The following is a 21,219-nucleotide window of genomic DNA, read 5'->3' on the forward strand; positions in this document are numbered from 1 at the left end:
ATTCAATTTCATATGTATTCGCACTGCGATTTTGTCCAAGTAACATCATTAAATTCGGAGCTTATAAACATCCATTAATTAGAAATATTAGAGAATCAGTGATAGGTTCTAGATTATTTAGATTTATTTAGGCTTAATTTATTTAGATCTAGAACATTTTCCGGCTACTACTCGAATGGGCAGTTTTATGCAATTGTTTGCATAATTTTACTGCTTATTGCCATTTCATGGCTTGAAGCGCCGGTCGGACTAATAAAATCTTATTGAGTATTTCTCGATGGAGGATTTGATATTTTGGCTATACAGGGTCTGTGGAAGATTGTTACTGCTATTCGCTGAAACTTTTAATAATCGGACGCTCCTTACGCATATTTTTTACGAGTTAAAACACTCAAATCATGCACATAGCACATGTGCATGTGTTTCAGTTTACCAAATGGATTCAAATATTGCACAACCACCAGTAGAAAAACTCACCAAGTATTGCAGCCTGGGCCTAGAAGGCCTAGTAAAGTAATTCACTCCTGATGGTTCTATCCTGAAATTCTCAGTAGAAAAATTTGGCTATCGTTCTCAGAATTCACTGAACTCTTTCCCGCCGTATTAGATTGGTATCCATCGGAAAATATTATAATAGTATGGGAACAGAGTGTCTGTGTGTGCGCCCACACCTTTGTACTATAATCCCTATATCGAGTTACCAGTTGAGAATGTCCACGATAGGCGAAATTAATCAGGAGTAATAGTAATAAAGTTTAGTATGGGAAAAATTATTAATTTGATTACAAAATTAAATAGAAACGCACATAAGTGTAAAATCAATTACACAATTGTAATCCAGAACAACAAGCTCAACGTGCGTTCGCGGGCGCCGGACGGATCAACGAGCAAATATTAGCTTTCTGCTACACGATTGCACCGTTATGCGGTCAAATTATTATTATTACATCGATTAATAACATTTAAAATTTAACTATATTTCAATTTAGTTGTCTCGGCAGCAATGTAAAATAAGGGAAAATATGCAATCTTTAGATTGAAGAAATAAAAAGAAAATTTCTTGCCTTTATTCCGGCCTTTCAACTTTCCTGAAAGTTGAGATCTGAGCTTTATTCTACATGTAATGTGTATGCATTATACACATAAACTTTTCTCTTGAATCACTTTGCTTATTGACGAACCGCATTCAAATCAGTTGCGTTGCTTAAAAGATCTAAGCGTACCGGCTGCGGGAAGCGACTTTCTTTTATAACATGCAGAGATTCATAAAGTCTTACATTTACGCAAAGGTTTATAGTAAATTTTTACATGGTTTGTTTTATAACTTTTATTTAGTTTATTATTTTTTTTTTTTGAATAAAAATAAATGTAATATGTATAAACCATTTCATTTATGTTTGTTTATTTATGCCCCTCCTGCTCCGACCAATCCAACGACAATAATCTATATACATATAAGTAGCTATTTGTGTCAACGTGGTCGAAATGTAAATGATTATCGGTTGAAGCGCTCTATAAACCAACTCTCCGAAAATTATCACAGAAACTAGAAAATTTTGTATAAGAATATGTAGTCGGATTAATATCATTACATCAAAATAAACAATACAATATAAAATAGTACGAATATAAACCCTTATGTTACCCGCGCGAAATCGGGTCGGGTAGCTAGTCTGTAATTTAATGTTTCTCTGCGTTATTTTTACAACTTTTTACAAATGGCCTATCCGGGTGCGTTTTTTGCCACATGTCGCCTCGTCATAAGCTTAAAAGGGCCTTGAAGCTTCGACATGGTTACACCCTAAAGTGAGAAGTACATTTTTGAGAGTAAATGAAAAAGTATTAGGGGAGTAACCATTTTGAGAGTCATCATTTTGGTAAAAGCTATAAGATGTGGAGTTTTATGAATCATGTGGCATAATGTCAAATGACAAATACAGGTTTCTTACTCGCCGATCACAAAATTAATTATTATAAACAGAAATTAAGCACTCAAACTAAGTAGTTTTTTCCCAAAGAAACACTTGAATTATAAGACAAAAATATAAATACTATCTAAGTATTTTTCTTAATATTATCTATAAATAAAACATCAATTACACCAATATCACACTTAACAAGTCAACGCTGTATTTTTATGAGTTACCGCAAAATAATTAACAAAATAAATCACGGAGGTATTAAGTAAATTATGTCACTAATGCATAACTTACAAGACCAAACCTCCCGGCAACGGTTCCCGTTAGTTAAGCGGGAGTTCTACTCCAGGGTGGACGTTATACAAGCTTCACTTGAAAACGAGCGCGTTGAAGCGGGCTGAAGTTTCAAGTTCGGTGACAAAGTTCTAGTGATAAATATACCGATATAGCGATTGTTTAAATTTAAAGTGTATTACAATCGTTAATGGGACCATGTTGTTCTTTCTTCTTACGACTCTTTTGATTGCAAGTAAGTTTATTATTTATTGTTGTTTTTAACTTCAATTAAATATGTCATATAAACGTGAATGTCTTTATCAATTAGATATTTTAGACGTTATTGTAAATTAAAAACACAAACGAAAAATACATTTAAAAACATAAATGAACTAATTGACATATTTAAAAACTAAAGCTAAATGCATCGCGTTTTTAATTTTCTTTCTATAATAGGATAACAATACGACGCCTTCGTGTTTGAAGTGTATATTCTTGATATTTTACAAGAGAAAGAGACGTGCGTGGTTAAAGATGAAGACTTATAGATATTCGCTACAGATGATCCCATACTATGTCTCAGCGAATTTATTCTGTCGCAACTCGCATTACACCGCGTATCGTGTTATTTGTTACACATCACGATGTGTTATTTGTAACAAGTTACAGCAACTTAACAGTTAAGGTTTAAGTAACAGTTAAAATTATTATTATTATTATATCTATCAATTAGTGTTATATAATGAAAGATATTCCGACATTGACAACTAACTTTATTATTTTTTAAGCAGTCACATATAACCTTAACTACAAAAGTAATAGATATCGGGCTGAGGTCATTTTCATTGTGGGTGGGTGTATTTTATTTCATTTTATCATCATGTAATAGATACTGTAACAGACAATAGAATATAAAGTTTGACAATACAGATTAATAAGAATAAATGCAGCACAATAAATATATTATATAAATATAATCCAATAATAAACGTTTGTATTTAACATTATTAAAATATTATTACTGAATTTAAGATTTTCGCAAATAATATTTGTATTATATATATTTCTCCTTATATGTATTTGTATATATTTGTCCTTCCTTTGGGTTCAAACTTGCTTCATAGCAAATTTCATCAAATTCCGTTCGGTGGTTTAGTCGTAGAAGCGTCAGCAAAGCGTCAGCGTGCGGAGCACCGGCAGGCTGTCTCGCTGTAAGCGTCTCTGTTTTATACTATGTAATGATAATAAAAATGTTTATTCACTAAGCAACAAAACAGTAAAAAGATAACCAAAAAATTATCTTAGAATATAAATTAAACAAAAAAAAAACCGTGAAGTCCTAGACTCAGCCAGCAGCTTATTTTAAGTATTTGTTTTCATAGTTACCACATAAATATATGTTGCTTATTTAAATTTATTTAAACTCAGGTAAGATCGTTAATAGTCAAAAACTTTAATCGTCTCCCTTTTAGTGAGTTGAAAAATACCTACACTCTTGCGCTTGTAGTTATCTAGTATAAGACACTCGCCCTTCAAAAAGGGACACAACAGTACTTAGTATTGCTGTTTGGCGATAGAATATATGATGAGTGGGCGTTACCTACCCAAGTGGGCTTGCACATAGTCGTACCACTAGGTAAAAGTGCCAGAAAAATTTTTTGAATAATCAACGGTTTTTGTTAAACAGTCTTTATTAATGATACAGCTCGATTATTATATTGATTTTATTTTCGTATTATTACATTTTACGGCATATTACTTTACAACAACGCTACAGATATTGAAACTGTTTTTATTCTGCAAAAAAGGTCTATTTATAAACTCGGGGCTCGAGAAGTTTTTAACAAAGCAGGTACGCTCAGAGTTGCGTCACAATATGTTTACAACAATATTACGTACTTTCATAATAATATAACAGAATTCCTTAATAGAATTAGCTAAATCATTGCATAACCGCTGCTGGGCAAAGACCTCCTGTCCCTTTTGAGGAGATGGTTTTCAGCGTGATAGATGAGATTCTGCCACGTGTATCAATGTTATTCGCGTAGGACCAACGATGTTGAGTAAGCTCCAAACCTTCTCCTCAGCACAATACTATTTTTATCCACTTAATTACTTAAGTAAATTCACTTTAATTTACTTCCAAGGTTCCGACCGCAATTTTGATTATAATAGATTAATTTAAGATTTCGACCAATGTCAATTTATAGTCAAAGTGGTCTGGGTCTGTACTCCGCCGGCGATTGGAGCTAAAAAAAAAACAATGCAAAATCGTCATTAACACGGCTAATTTAATTGATTATTTTTATATTCTATGTTCAGTTAGAAGTCCGTTTACAAAATGAATATTTTATTTGATGGTAGGGGTTGGTGCAAGTCTGCCTGAGTAAATGCCACCCACACATTACCAATTCTATCGCTTCAAAGCGCTACTTAGCATTGTTGTGTTCCGCTTTGAGTGAGCCAGTGCAATTACAGGCACAAGTGATATAACTTCTTAGATTGCAAGGCGATGTAAGCAATGGCTACTCCTTATTACAGCGCCAATATCTACGCGGCGGTGACATTGAATCATCAGTAAATTTCATTAAATTAAATCAACCAGTTATACTCCGTCGGCATTCTGGGAAAATTCGATATCGGTATCTGTTTAATTTAGCACCAATTTTAATTGCAATCGATGGTAGATTAAATAGATATTTCACCCGTGATTGTCCTGATGATCCTGATTTAAAAAAAAATGTCCATATCCAACTATTTGGCTTATCGAGTATCAACGTGCCCTTCGAACTAATCTTACTCCAAATTAACTTAACAACGGTGTAACACCGCTGCTACACTGTTTTCATTACATCGTGCGCCGCAAATATAATTTTGTACCCAACCTATAATCATAAAATCCTCTCTCTTTTGCAAGACGTATATTAAGTGATATTTATCATTTTATCCTGACAAAGGATAAAAATGATAATCCAACTTGGAATATTAAAAAGTCACTTACAAAAGACTTATTAGATAATTGCACACGTTGGCAATGAAATGATCGCCTGCAGGCCACTTTAAATAAAAGAATAATATGTTGTTATTGATGTGAAACCTATAGTAGTTTCATTTGAGTTCAAAACCCAATTCAGTTTCTTTCGCAGGTTGTTTCATGTCTGAGGTGTTTATTCACGAACTGGTGCGGCGGTAGACCCATTACGAGAGTCAGAATTTTTCAAAATAAACTGATATAGTATCTCGGGAATCATTCTGAGCAGTTAATGTTAATTTGTTAAATATAATTTCCATTAAGTTAGTATTTGTAGTTAAAAATCATCGCTCATTCAAATAGGTACACCTGCAACTAGAACCGTTATCACCGCAGACGTTAAAATAATATACCATTTTACAAATATAAAATAAATATTATAGTCATTAAAAGCGTTGGATAAAGATGCTTGAATTTTAGCTCCTATCAATAAATGTAAATCAGTTTTGTTTCAAAAGAGCAACTATGCGAGTTTTCGTGCTCGGCGGTAAAGAAAAATGTTGAAAGGCGAAATTGTGAGTCGGATGAAAATCTGTCACATGTAAATCTACTAACCCGTTGGTGCAGCGTGATTGGATAAGCTCCAAACCGATATCTTAAAAGGAGAGCAGACCTTAACGCAAGGCAACGTGAGGCATTTAGAGGCAGCCTCTAAATGCCTCACGCTTTACTACTTTGATTCTTCCCTTGTCCTGTGTCTCACAATTGATTCTTGTTTAATTTATTGTGTCAGCTATTTGGACGGGAACCGTTTTTTGAATGTCTGAGGTTGTTTAAAGCTCTTCCCATCACAAGGCTCTAATGTGGCTTGGTGAAAAGTCGCAGCCAACTAGATTTATTAGTACGTATCAGGAGTGTAGTAACGTATTAGTAGTATTTTAGATAATAACCTCCATTTTACTAAGCGGCGCCGTATATAGATCAATATGGCTTTTTTTATCATGTAATTTAAATGAATATTTTCGAATATATTACAGATTTAAAACACAGGGACATAGCAGTTTGTATTGTCTAATGTCTGAAAAACTGTGAACGTTGTAAGACATTCTGTAGTATATTTAGTATCAGCATTGCACCCGTGCGAAGCCGGGGCGGGTCGCTAGTAATCTATAAATTGTTAAAATAGGATACTGATATTGCTAGAAAACTTCGTTGCTGTTACGAAAAATTCATTTTTTTATTGTTCGTAAATAAAGTTTTTGTTGGAACATGTCACTGTGCGATAAAACTGTAACGTCCACCGCTCAAATAACGACAGCTTTTTTTTCAAACAAACCAGTTCATTTTACGTTTTATCAAAAACGTAAGCGTCTATAATAAATATTTATATGTGGTAATGAGCTTGGACCAATGAAAGATCAACAGAATGATCGTTTGAAGATTAAGATAGAGTAAATATATATATATACTCCTTAAAAGATCTCTTTGTCTTATAATTAACGTTGTGTTAATTATAATGAGCTAGACAGGAGATTGTTCTTTATAAATATTTACTTATAGACAAAATTGTTTATTGTATATTATTATATTAATACATGCATGGGAAATAACGAAAATGTCTTTTTTACATATTTCGTCCACGGCAGTCATTCTCAACGGAGACTAGCCAATTGTGCAGTAGATATATTTTTGCCCACACAGTACAAGTGTGTGCACAAAAACAGTTTGGGAACAGAGCCAATAGCAGTCCGTGCTTTCTGAGTCACGGGGGTGTAAACCCTACTACCTAACTGCTTCTTAGAGAATATTGACGAATCAATAATATTGGGTCATTTATTTTCTATGATTTGAACCAGTAATCTGATATGCAGCCGGACGTTGCCACCTTTGATGCGGATCGGAGAGCCTTCGCTGTTGTGTCTATATAACACATCCCCGGCCCCTTACTTGCTGTGCTTTGAAGGTGATCGCAAAAATTGTCTTTTGGATATTTACTAAATTTTAGTACTCAAAAATAGAATAATCTATTAAGAATCTAACGTTAATATCTACTAATTAGGTTTTAAAATAATCACATGATGATTGAACTTTTTAATATAATATAAATGAACATAATACAGAATATCAAACGAATTGGAGTAGTCAAGACCTTAATAAAAAGTTATCCGTGGGTTGAATTCCGTCTGGTAGCTCCAAAGCTTAGCGCATTTTAACAAGCATATAAATACTTGAATTATATTATGCTTCAGTTATTACAGTACACGTTACAATTTTACATTAGCATTAGCATTACATGCATAGCAGCCTGTAAATTTCCCACTGCTGGGCCAAGGCCTCCTCTCCCTTTGAGGAGAAGGTTCGGAGCATGTGGAATATGCATGTGGCACGCTGCTTCAATGCGGGTTGGTGGAATACACGTGTGGCAGAATTTCCTTGAAATTAGACACATGGAGGTTTCCTCACGATGTTTTCCTTAACCGCCGAAGACGAGATGAATTATAAACACAAATTAAGCACATCAAAAATCAGTGGTGCCTGCCTGCGCTTGAATCCGAAATCATCGGTTAAGATGCACCCGTTCTAACCACTGGGCCATCTCGGCTCTACGTTATCATTAACTAGTATAAAACAAAGAAGCTTACCACTGTCTGTCCCTGTGTATGCTTTGATCTGTAAAATTATAACGGATCTTGATGGTTTTTTTTAATAGATAGATTTATTCAAGAGGAAGATTTATATGTATAATAGATGCACAACATAGTAGAGAAATACTTTAGAGCTTTCTAAAGTGATTTCATAAATAAACACATTTTTTGCGCATACATTGCAAACGCTGGCCCTACTGCTAAACCCTACGAAATAGATTAAAAAAAAATGTACTACAGTATTGTAATTGTAAAACATATGCTGCCAAAATAACTGTTTTTGCTAACCGAATGTAAAAAATCATACCGTTTAATTACTTGGCTGAACAAAGTAGGGGCACATCATTTCCAAGAACACCGTTGAGGGATATCATCTAATTTATGTCGAAACTCGGATAGTGGAAGAACGGAAGGAAGTTAAAGATGGGCCATTGCTTTAAATGTTGAAGTCATGGTCGTCAAGTAACTGACCAGGTATTTTCAGAATTTGATATGTTTTCTTTTGGGTTACTAGATTATAGGTTAAATATCAGCGATTGATGTTTTGTCTAGGAAACCAAAACATTTATATTTTAGATGATTTTGCTATAAATACTTATTGTGAAATTGAAAGATTTAATAATAATAATATATTATTTACATATATTATTATTATTAAACTTACCGTGATCAATCACAAATTGTATTATATAAATAAAATATATCAAAATGTCTTTATTTATTGTTTATAATATAATAATAAATATTCATTTATATTTGTCAGTTGTAAACTATTTCTTGTCACACTAAATTCAGTATGGCACCTAATAAAAGATAATTTATTAATGTGTATTGGGTGTGCGATGAAACGATATTTCGAAAATTAAGTGAAGTCTTCCTTACATAACGCATTTTTTTTCGTAGTCGGGGAAGTATTTACTTATTAACATAGGTGTGATACTTATTAAAAACGTGACCGGACTCTACACGACAGCTAGGAAAGCGACATTCACTAGACTATTTATTCGACTACTGAAATTTAAATATTACATGCCGTAGCTTTCGCCTCTGACAATTTAAATTGCATATTATTTTGTTGCATCCTCGATGTTGAGTACTCTATTTGAGTATGTATGTATAGCTTAATCAAAATTTAGTTTCATCATAACATCATTATGTATTTATGATTTATCATTCCAAGACGCCATTGTAATCACGACTATACCGTCATGTAGCTCTCATATTTAATGCATTGCTTGTAGATTCTAACTAATAAGCGCGTATTATTAAATAATCATTTGTGTTTTTCTTTCGAATATAAAATTACTGGCGACAGAGAGAGAGAGAGAGAGAGAGAGAGAGAGAGTGATAAAATAATCTGTTTATCATCAAAATCAAAATATTTTTCTTCAAATCTATTCAAATTGCCTTTTATTAGCAAATTTGAGTTATCATTTAGAAAAGTAAATTCATTGTAAGACTACCACTGAGTAACAATGGAAGTTTCTCTTTAGAGAGATGAACTGCAAAAAAATTAGCTGGCTTTTCTCAGATTGATACACATTTTATTTTGATATGTATATTCTGTATTGAACATAATTAAAACCAGAAAACTCGGAAAAAACACTTGCTTCCAGTTATTCGATTGATAACATTGAAAACGTGGTCTACTTCAAACCTAAACTAGAATTACTGAATTCATGTGCTTAATTTGTGTTTATAATTCATCTCGTGCTCGGTGGTGAAGGGAAACATCGTGAGAAAACCTGCACGTGTAGAATTTCTATTAAATTCTGCCACATGTGTACCCATTTCAATGTGTTTCGTTGGAAATTGTAATAAAGCTCCAAAACCTTTGGTGGAATAAGCACCAAAACGCTACACGTACTACAATACTACTACTACAGTACTACTCGTGATTACAATCACAAGGAGCTACAACTTATGTGCAATGAGCTTGGCCGGACGCCATTATCAGCAACGCGTTAATACTCCCGTTATTATCATTCCGCTCTTTAAAATATTTCACATACCCGTCGCTAGAGCGCGTCTTGGTAATCATGCTCCAATTACTCGCATACTCGCATATATGAAAAATATAAAGAAATCTCCCGAGCTATAACTGGCATCGACAAATTCAAAGTTCTTGTACTTTATTTGAAAAAAGACCAGCGATCACCTATCATTGAGTCTTACCAAACGTATATTTTACGTTGTTGTCTTGTTATAATTTACATGTCTTTTTCGTTAATGCTGTGTTCGTGCGCTCGTTCACATGCATGCCAGTGAATGTGTGTAATAATGCTTAATATGTATATTAAAACTATGTCTATGAAATAAATAATATTTGTCTTTATCAAGCAAGGGAAGCCTGATCTTTGACAGACCGGGTTGTGTGAGTCTTACCCCTGATATGATCATTTACGACCCGAATCATAGAGGCTACGGAATCGTTTTAATATGACACATCCGCGTGTAAGTAAAGTATTTCAATAAATTGAAAAAAAAAATTACCTCCATGCTGATTAAGCAACAGAATGTACGCTCGTTTTAATCTTCTACTCATTGCTAATTTTTGCCTAAACATACGTACATAATTAATATGTAGATTAAACGTATTCTACTTTGATACGTGCTATATATAATCATGTTGCTTTGATAAAAAATATGAAATAATAGTTGCACCCAATATTCCTGGTATTATATTTATCGGATTTCGTTTTATTTTACAACTTCCTATAATATTTAAACTTAAATATGATAAAATAAAACAAATGTTTGTTTTATTTTATCATATTTGAGATAAAAATCACCTTTTGTTCTGAACTTAATTTTTGTCATATATGGATACGAAATAAATACGAAAAACAAAAGTAGATCAAAACTTCAAACACGATTTTGGCATAAGCCGCAGTTTTTTGTTTTGTTTGAAATAATACGTAGAATTTATTGACAAACTGAATATCTATTTATAAGATAGATTACAATAACCTTTGAGTTCACAGCGTCGCAAGAGTATGAAGAGACGTACGAATAAGACGCAAGCTGTAAGCTAGATTCAAACAGATTTCGACAGAATAAGATGAACGCAAAGTATTACACTTTCTCGACATGTTTACAGGGTTAATAAATCACAAAAAAGTATTCAAATTCAACGACGAATATTTTTATAACGATTTACTTGTAAGCGTTCCTGTTAATTTACTGCCGTAGAACTAGCTATGAGTATTGCCGTATCACAACAAATATGAGGCTAATTGACATATGATAACTGTGATTTAATAATGAGGGAAGATTGATAAAACAAAATTAGCTATTAAAGTTCGTGTGGCAAAACCGGTGTTGACCAGTGTTATCGGACGATGTTTGTCATACGCACTGGAGTCTCGGTATCAGTTGCACACATATAAATATTGGATGGCAGTTATTCACAACTTTGTCACAAATATGCTAAAGAGGCATTGCAATAGCGCATGGGCCTCCATTAAAAAATTACTATTTATAATTAGCAAACAATTATTTATAAATAAATGTAATGTATATTCCAGTGTTTATGGGACGATAGCTGCACGTAGACGATCGGTTATGGTCTTATTTTGAAGAGCTTCAGCCGTAGATGTGCAGAAAATAAGGAAAATTATTTATTGCAATTTATTAAATTGTTACGATTTAACAAATAATTATTTTTAGAGAGCGGAAAAAAAAGTTAACGAAACCTGTATGTATTGGCTGAAATTCTACCACTCACTAACCGGCATTAGGGCATCGTGATGGGAGGGGAGGAGTCTCCTTAAGAAATAATGTGAATAAATGAGGACCCATTGTAGGCTATTACTACTATACTTTTTATTTTAAATACAAATTCTGAGCGTTTCATAAACGAAATAATGTCACTGTTTGGTATATTAACAGCCGCTGGTTCAGCAGAACTTACCATGTATATTGCAGTATTAACCATTATTTTGTTACAGATGGTGGCGGAGCACAAGTAAATGAAGACAGCTGCGATCCGAGCGAGTTAAAGACCTGCGTAGACATGACACCGCGGACGCCGGTGGGCTTGCCTCGCACAAGAGAAGAATTAGATGCTCATTGCCAGTGAGAATATATTTAAAACTTTTTTTTATAGATTCTACTATAAATATGTCGTGAGCTTACTAGCAGAGTAAGTCTAACAAGTGATAAATTGATGACAAATGAATGATAATTTCGAAGCGGGTAATATTATTGAATATAAGAATCTGAAAGATGGCGTTTGTAACTTAAACACTTTACTGTAAAATAAATTATTTTCTGGAAATTTTAAATTACACAAAGTAAAGCAACAGCCTATATATTTTCCACTGATGGGCTAAGGCAGAACCTCCTTTGAGGAGAATTTGCGAATTGTCTCAAAATTCAATTTTCATACATTTTATTTCACTAACACACTGTAGGCATATTTTACTGTTATACACAAGTATATATAGATATCTAAGGTGTTATGGCTTATGTGCTTATAATTTAATTGGTTCAGTCTGAGAAGTGAGACTGAACCAATTAAATAAAAATCGTAAAGCAGCAATTAGTCCAAGTCATGTGTTGCTTTATTGTTCTAAAGTTATTATTTATTTGAGCTTTTATTTTGTATATCTACTTAAAATATATTTACAAAAATCTATTTATCAAGAAGCCAAGGATACTTGTATTCGCCCGGAGGACATTGAGGTATAACTGTTATTGTCATTTTGAGAAAGTTTAATGTGGGAATTTGCCATTTTAAGATTATTTTTCTTTCATTTCTAAGTTTTCTTTATTGATAACTGTAGCTTTTGAATAGCTGTTAACAAGCTTCAGATATCAATAATAGTATGTATCAAATAAAAATATATATATATATATATATTGTAGAGAGGAGAAATAGATACTGAGCTGCTTTTTTGCCTATTTATATTGCATATTTTATATTTATATATGCCTAATATTAATATTATATATCAAATCAAATAAAAATTATAAATAAAAAAGTAGGAGAAAATTTAGGTACAAAAGCGGTCTAGTCGATAGAAAGCGATATCTTTCAGACACCATTTGGAAATAGAACTCGATTTAGTAGCAGCGTTCAAGTGTACATAACAAAACGGTATTGATTTAAATAACAACATACCCAAATATTTAGCTTATGAAATGTAAATACATATACGCAAATAGTTATATTATAACTAAGGCCTATTAAGCGATAAGGTAATAATTTCGGATAACTTTCAGAAAATGCGTAACGTTGAGAATTTCATATTTAAAACGGAGTGTATTTAACCGTTTTAACAGAGAAGGATTTAAAGAAGAAGAATGAAGTATGAACGATTTAAGTATTGGGTTTGACCGACCGAAGTGACCGTTCAATTATTATAGATATTTCACTTACTAATATTTAATACATAAGCAGCCCGTAAATATTTAATAAGGTAACGTAATATATCTGAAAGGTTTTAAAGTTAGAAAATATTCAGTTTCCTGTTTGTCTAAAGGGCTTCTTTAATGCAATCAAATGCATTAAAGAAGCGGGGGTGTCAATAGTACAAATACTTCTTCTTATATCTTAAAATATTTTTTACGATCAATACACATGTCTGCTGTGTGATTTCTAATTTGGTGCCCACTACAATTCCCTATTATTAAAAAAAATGCTAAATATATTTCAGTAGGAATTAAATGGCACAGTTTGTTTTTTTCCATTAGAAAAGAATAAAATTTGATTGCTTTGATATATATAAAACAAATATCATGATAATTTTATTACCCTTTAAGTATCTGTTCTTCCGCACACACTTTTAGTAGTATGGAAATGTGTATGCAACAACAGATGCACTTTCTAATCCCAAAAACAAACGTTTTCGTAAGCAAACGCAAATCATGTTCGTCAAGTTTTTATCAGCCCGACCTGGAGTTTGAACCCAAGACCTCGGGATCTCCCACTGATCCAAAAGGCTAGTTAAGGTGCCTATATAACTTCAAATTATATAATTTTACACATATTACTACTACATATCAGTAGTAGTGTGTAATTATTACTATACTCCGACGACTAAAGCTTTGGCGGCCATTTTTGTCGTACACTAGACTACCTGACTGGGCAAGAAATTATATCATGGACATTTGTGTGCGCAAGCACAGCTTTACTCTTTATTCCCATAATCCGATGGGGTGGCTTAGGTCTGTGTTTGGGCTTAGAGGTCGCAAATAGGTGAATTGAAGAATGGCTCAATTTAAGAGGGAATGGGGAATCAAAGCCGCCAAGTGACATATTTGACTAAACTGATAATATACACTTGGCTTACAATATTATAATTAAATTAATAAATATAAAATGGTTAAATATAATAAGATGAATAAAATTAAAAAATAATGTATAGTTATCGTTGTAGAGTGTAGGTTGAATTTAATCACTCACGAGAACTCGTATATGACGCAAAAAAACGAACGTTGTTTCAAAGGATGGTCATTACATAAAAGATTTATTCAATATATTTAGAAATTAATATGATTGTTAGAGTTTGCACAAGTCAATTGAACATAAGTTATTAGAATTTCAGGTTGCAGTTCAAGTTGAAATGTTAACCATGTGGTACTAAATATTACAGCTAAATAAATGGAGTAAACTCAATGAATTAGCAATTAAATTAATGATATTTGTAATTTTGATAACTAGATTGGCGGTCAATTCTACTAACTTATAACAGTATCATTACTGTTATAAGTTAGTAGTTTTCCCGATTCTATTTCAATCCAACGTCGATTAATCCTCAAAAAGCTCAGCTTAATTGTAACTGAGGACCAATTCTTCGATATAAATGTATCGAATACAATACGTTCCCGATTATATTCAGATCCAATTTCGACCGAGCCGTAACTAGATCGTTGCATTTGTAGAATAGGTAAGCGGCTCAATGGCAACGATCACGTTACGATTCGATTGCGATAAACTGTTAATTTTTTAGTAGTTTTGGGTCGAAAACTAGACTCAACTTTAATTATAGACCTATATCTATCTTGATATCCCAAGTAAGATCTTAGATAAGCTAGTATACAACAAATTATTCCCTTTACTCGCGACAGCTTTTCCTTATAATCAGCATGGTTTTATAAAAATCGGTCTACAGTATCCAATTTATCAATTTTTATTATTGATATTTACAATTATATGGATTTAGGGGCTCAAGCTGACGTGATCTATACTGATTTCGAAAAAGCCTTTGACCGTGTAGACCATGTTATCCTTTTACACAAATTGCACGGCTTAGGAATTCGTGGTGTTCTCTTTCGTTGGTTGAAATCTTATATATCCAATAGAAAGCAGGCTGTAAGAATTGGTGGCTCTTGTTCTGACTAATTTGATATTACTTCTGGTGTACCTCAGGGGTCACATTTAGGACCACTGCTCTATAATACCTATCTGTTTGATATTGGTGCTTGCATTAAATACTCAAACTTCTTAATGTCCGCCGATGATAAAAAAGTATATAGAAAAATTAACAGTTAAAAATTAATAGTTGGATAAATTATATAATTATTATACAATGAACAGGATTTCCGTTAATGTAAATAAATGCTTGCAAATTTCTTTTACCCGAAAAATGAAGACATGTACTTTTAATTACACAATGGGTAGCGTTCCTTTAAAGAAAACTAACCTGATTCGTGATCTAGGTACTCTATTAGACTCGAAACTATTACTCAATCATCACATTGATTATATAACTAATAAGGCCTATAAAATACTAGGCTTTATAATTAGAACTTGCAAACCTTTTCGCGATATTAATTGTCTAAAAACTGCCTATTTCTTTTATGTTAGAAGCATATTAGAGTATGCTAGTTGTATTTGGAACCCACAATACGATAAATATATCGAAAGAATTGAGGTTATACAAAAGAAGTTTATTAAACATCTTAACTTTAAAACTTACAGTAAGACAAACTACAAGGATGCTTGTCATCTCCAGCTTGACAGATCGACGTGACACATTTGATATGATATTTTTATATGATTTAATCTCTGGAAGCTTGACTCGCCTGAGTTGCGCTCGCGGGTACTTCTTAATGTACCTAACAAGCGAACTGTCTGTTTCACGTGCCTTTATCCATACACGTTACGCTGCAAACTCTATATTGCCGCGCGTTTTCACACTTTATAATAAAAAATATTCACAAATTGACTTATTTCATCGGTCGATTTAGTCATATAAAAAACACATTTTTATTCTCACACACTATATCAAAATTCAATTTAACCATTCAAACTCACACAAAACTTGTATACATCTAAACACATACACACATACAATCACTTACGCACAAAATAACAGTGTAACTGCACTACCACACCCAACACCCACACATACACTCACAACATGGTCTGTGTCGCCTAATTTGTATTTGCATTTATTCTCTTTTTTTTATTATTTAGCTTTTGTAATTTTTAAAACATTTTTTTTGTTATTACTTTTACATGTTATCTATCAAAACTCTGTGTTGCTACTTCTATTAACTAATATTAAGATTGCATAATTCAATGGAAAAAAGTAATTGGCTCTATTCTCTGTATACTGTATTTTATGCTTATATTTTTTATAATATGCTGTTGTTTTCCTGAAATAAATAAATAAATAAACTTAATTTAGGTTACAAGTATTTTTAAACTATCGGATCGATTTGTATCACAAACGCTTACCACCTAGTAGTAGGGAGAAATCAACCGGCAAAAACAATCAAAGGGTGGGTCCGAGGCAGGATGACAACCTGTCGTAATAACCTGACAAACTCTAATTCTTGACGTATTTTAATATACTCTATGAACACTAAACATATGATAGAAAGAAAAGCGAATATGTACATAGAGGCATGCAATATTTTTTGCCTAAAAACTATCGACTAGCATAAAACGCGAGCGATGCCGCATAAATAAAAATCATAACTGCATTGTGTTTTATAATATGTTAGGGCATATCAGACGGGAATGGCGTGTATGGATGCATGGATCAAGCGGTGTCTGCCAACTGACGGCCAGAAATTGGTACAGCAACAAATTGGCGGCGCGCGAGCACTAATGCGATTCTTATGTACCAATGAAACAGCGCTACGAAAAGGTAAGATTTTATAAAGTTATGCCATGGTGGTCCTACTTGGTTGTAGAGTAACTTTTGTGTAAATCATCTGCGTTGTTACCACCACTTGGTGCCACTCATTATACTTCCCCCAAACACTACCGGCACAATGAACATAACATCTTAGTTCCCAAGATTGGTGGTGCGTTGGCAATGTAAGGAATGTTTAATATTTCTTATTACGTGGCCTATTTGCTAGTCGTGCTTATAATTTAAGTAAAAAAAATTAAGATCCGTACAAGTCCCACAGCTGGGTAAAGACGTTTTCTCTTTTTGAAAAGAATATTTGAAGCATATACTACCTCGATGATCCACAGCATGTTAGTGAATTTACATGTTATAAATATCATTGGACGCCATTGCCAACAACCTTGGGAATTAAGAAACCATGTCCCCTGCGCCTGTGCTACGGACATTTATTTGAAATTTTCTGTACAGATTTTCTAAAGGAGCCAACATGTTGGGCGTTAGTATCACCAGACTGGTCACGATGCGTTGATGAACTGCAGCTCGCCGTCCGCGACATCTCTGAGCGCTCTCACCACTTAGTCTACTTCAACAAAAACACCGAACTATGCTGGTAACTCGACAAATACTTGTAGAATTACATTCAGAACCTTCTTTTGCGTCGACACTGATCCTACATGATTAATAATAATTCAAAAAATAATCTATTTAAATTATAAAAACTTTGTACTTCTACATTAATCTAAGCGGAATTAAATCTTTTTACTGAAAATCATTTATAATAAATTAAAAAGCTAATTTAAACTCGAGACCACTGATACATACCTCATAAAATCCCAAAATCTCAACGTAGGACTGTTAGGTCGCAATTCCGTGACTCCACGTCTATGGAACCTATTAAACAAGAGTAGTAAAATCTGACGTCTTCTCTAATTTTTTTTTTTTTCTTTTCGCAAAGTTATACAAGCGTTGTAATTAATAAATAGAGTTATATATTTATTAAATTTATAGATTATATTTGTATTTTATTATTAAAATAACATAAATATTAGTTATTTTTTAGTAATTATAATTTACATAGTATTGTCAGCTGGGTTTATCTGTAAAAATGTTCGATATGCTCCAATCAACATAGTATATAGTTTGTAACAACTGTTGATAAATACTTTATATCCTGTTCAAGTTAGCTTGATCTTTTGGACAGACGGGCCAGTGATGAGAAACAGAAAATAAATCAAATATAACAGTCGATGGAACGATGGAATGCGTAATACAAAGTAGAAATCAATTTTTTTTTAACTTATTTTTCTAAATAGAGTTATACCAGCCAAAGACACCCCAACCAAAAAAACCCCCGTTCATAATAATAACTTAAAAATGATCTTTAATAAGGTTTTTTGAAATCGATATTTGTAGCAGTTACTGCCTGTTATTCGTGTCCCTACCGTCCGACCGATGTAACATTGTACAAGCGTATATTATTTTCAGTGTTTCTATTTAAATTTTCCTTTGGAGCAATAATATATAATAGAAAAAGGCTTAAAATTTTCGGATAACGCTTGATTCTTTAGGAAGTGTTGTATTATATGTATTTTATTTAAATATTTTTACAAATTTTAAAATCATAGAATAAAGAAATAATATGTCCGTCATTGAAAAGTTATGTCGATCAGAAAAATTTACATATGTCAAAAATATCAAGCTATCTTGTACAGGGCATTAAATATATTTGTAATGTTTATTGCAGCATAATATACAGTAATGACTATATTGTCATATTTGACTTTGTCTCTCGGAGTTAATTAATGCCAGTGTTGAAAGAAGTGATTAAACCCGTTTGTATAACAGTTAAATGTAAAATTTATATTTTAATTAGAAAAGATCAAGTAAGTCAAAACGCTGTCGTAATTGAAAATATAACGCAAAAATGTTTTACGTTATATTGAAATTACTTTGATTCTGAAATCGTTTCGCACAAATTATTAACTTATTTGAAATTCCATGTTAGACAAATGTTCTGTTGCAATATGCTTATTGTTTAACTTTTAACGATGTAACTTTTGAAAACTTTAAATATATAAATTGTCATCACAAGTAGCTTTAAATAATGTATTTGATACCGAATCAAAAGAACCGTTAGTTAATAATATATTTTACCCAGATTGTAAATAGTCTGCAAAACAAAAGGGAACGGAGTATTCAATTTTGCCTTGATGGTAGGGCTTCGTGTAAGCATTTCTAGGTAGATACTACTCATTTATCATATGTATTGTCGCTAAATTGCAAAACTTCGGATTATTGTTTTTTGGTTCAAAGGGTGAGTGAGTCAGTATAACTATAGGTCTAAGCGCCATAACAACATCTTAGTTTCCAAGGTTGGCTGTACATTAGCGGATAGGAATGGTTAATATATCTTACAGCGCCAATATTAACAGTTGGTGGTGACTTTACCAGTTGTTACTTAAAAGCTAAACAAAACTAAATCTCACCACCACCATATCAGTGTTCACCACCGACCAAAGACAATGATGACGTAAGAAATATTAAACATTACTGACATTCAATCACCCTAGAAACAGAAACATAACAATTCTAAGTATTGCTGTTTGGCGGTATTTTATCTGGTGAATGTGTGGTATCTACCGAAATGGGTTGCATAAAGCCCTACCACAAACTAAGTTTTGGTGATGTTGAAAAACCATACAGACGTACTATTTATTAATTGTAATTACTGGATTATAAAATATGGTTTGTTTTATTTTAGTGCCCGTGACGCATTCGTTGCATGCGTGGCAATGGCTGGACGAGCTTGTTCAGCCCAAGCCGGAAACCTTCTGCGTCGGATGGCTTGGGTGCTCGCGCAAGACGTAGCCGCTTGCAGCGCTCAGCCCCGCGCGCACTGCGCTGCATCTCTGCCACAAATCGCGGCTCCGATTCTCACTGCATTATCTGGTGCATTACTTTACCCCCCAAGACTTTAAAACAATAGTTTTATTTATGTAATGATGGTTCCTAAAATATGTTCTTATAGCGTGTTTTATGATGCTGATGATGCTGATTGTAAATCTTCGTTATAAGCTTAAATAATTGAAACAAAATCAAATTTAAACTATGTTCTTAATTTAGTACAATTAATACCTCGATGATTGTAAACAAATTTACCATCATAATAGAAAATTCGGCCGTTGTGAACAGTTTTATACGTAGCTTTAGATATTGTCACTTTGCCAAATTTGTGTTTGTGAAGTCGATGCTTCAATTTAAAGAACGAGCGTTGAATATAGATGTACATTTCTTGTAACATACTTAGATTCTGTCAATTTTACTATCTTCTGTATGTACTGTCAACTTTGTATAAATGTTAATAGCTCAGTAAGATAAATTATTATTTGTTAAATATTAAAACACACATAATTCAGAAGGCAATAACTTTTTACTAATACTACTTAGTAATACCTAAATTTACTAAATCAACTTCCAAGTGAAAAAATCGAAATTGCTTTTTATATTTTATTAATTTAATTTCAAAGGTGTTTTTCTGTTTTAACTTGTAAAAAATATAATTAAAATAATAAAACAATTTCAAATCATATTAACATATTCTAAATATTAATGTTTGAACTTTTGTATAATTATCTAAAACCAAATGAAACATTAATAGATATCGAATTAAATATAATTTGTGTAAATGGAATACTGAACCAAATGATCAATTGATGTATTAAAAGATTTGTGTGATGATAAACAATTTGTACAATAATGTTATTTTGTTTCTAAATTTGAAATAGCTTATCCGATACTACAATCCATTAAGTTACAAATGAATGGAGTTTATTGCTTATGCTGCAATGTAGTTGCTGGATTAACAAGTGACATATTTTCATAATGTTTTTTACTATGCCTGAGATAAATTATAAATATCAATTAAGCACCAAAGGGTGTCACGGGGACAAAAAAAACTTTTTGTTGGTTAAACAAGTCTTTATTAAAAAAAATATTTTTATGAAATAATTCAATAAAAAATACCTAATATTTTAAATTACACTCAAATCAGGGGGGCGTGGGCCGTTGATGGTATCTGGTCATGAAAGGTATTAACTAAGTAAAGCATCAATACATAATGTAATGTATATCAACCGCTATTACTTAGCAGAATGTACTATTTAAATTAAGCATTTAAATAATTAAGAATTGAGCAGACGATCTAAACGAGATGAGCTGGCGTTCGCTTTATAATTCGAATTAAAAAAAATAAGCAGGATAGTGCAAACCCTGTCCGCAGAGTCCAGAAATGAAATGAAACTGTTGTTTCAATGCAA

At 32.6% G+C, this 21,219-nt stretch overlaps 1 protein-coding gene across 1 annotated transcript; it reads left to right on the forward strand.

Annotated features, from left to right (window-relative positions):
* Positions 1 to 2,262: 2,262 nt before the first annotated feature.
* On the forward strand, positions 2,263 to 20,098 carry LOC125066924. The gene is made up of 5 exons (XM_047675250.1): positions 2,263 to 2,448; positions 11,762 to 11,888; positions 16,770 to 16,915; positions 17,372 to 17,513; positions 19,665 to 20,098. The coding sequence occupies exons 1-5, from the start codon at positions 2,412 to 2,414 to the stop codon at positions 19,879 to 19,881; spliced, it is 669 nt and encodes a 222-aa protein (XP_047531206.1). The 5' UTR covers positions 2,263 to 2,411; the 3' UTR covers positions 19,882 to 20,098.
* Positions 20,099 to 21,219: the final 1,121 nt, after the last annotated feature.

Source organism: Vanessa atalanta, chromosome 10, assembly GCF_905147765.1.
Source record: "Vanessa atalanta chromosome 10, ilVanAtal1.2, whole genome shotgun sequence".
NCBI lineage: Eukaryota > Metazoa > Arthropoda > Insecta > Lepidoptera > Nymphalidae > Vanessa > Vanessa atalanta.

Bases quoted from the DNA above. Each gene is read 5' to 3' on its own strand.
- LOC125066924 (XM_047675250.1), top strand. From the start codon at position 2,412: ATGTTGTTCTTTCTTCTTACGACTCTTTTGATTGCAA. The intron at 11,889-16,769 runs GTGAGAATATAT...ATAATATGTTAG, and splicing joins GAATTAGATGCTCATTGCCA to GGCATATCAGACGGGAATGG. The intron at 17,514-19,664 runs GTAACTCGACAA...GTTTTATTTTAG, and splicing joins AAAAACACCGAACTATGCTG to TGCCCGTGACGCATTCGTTG.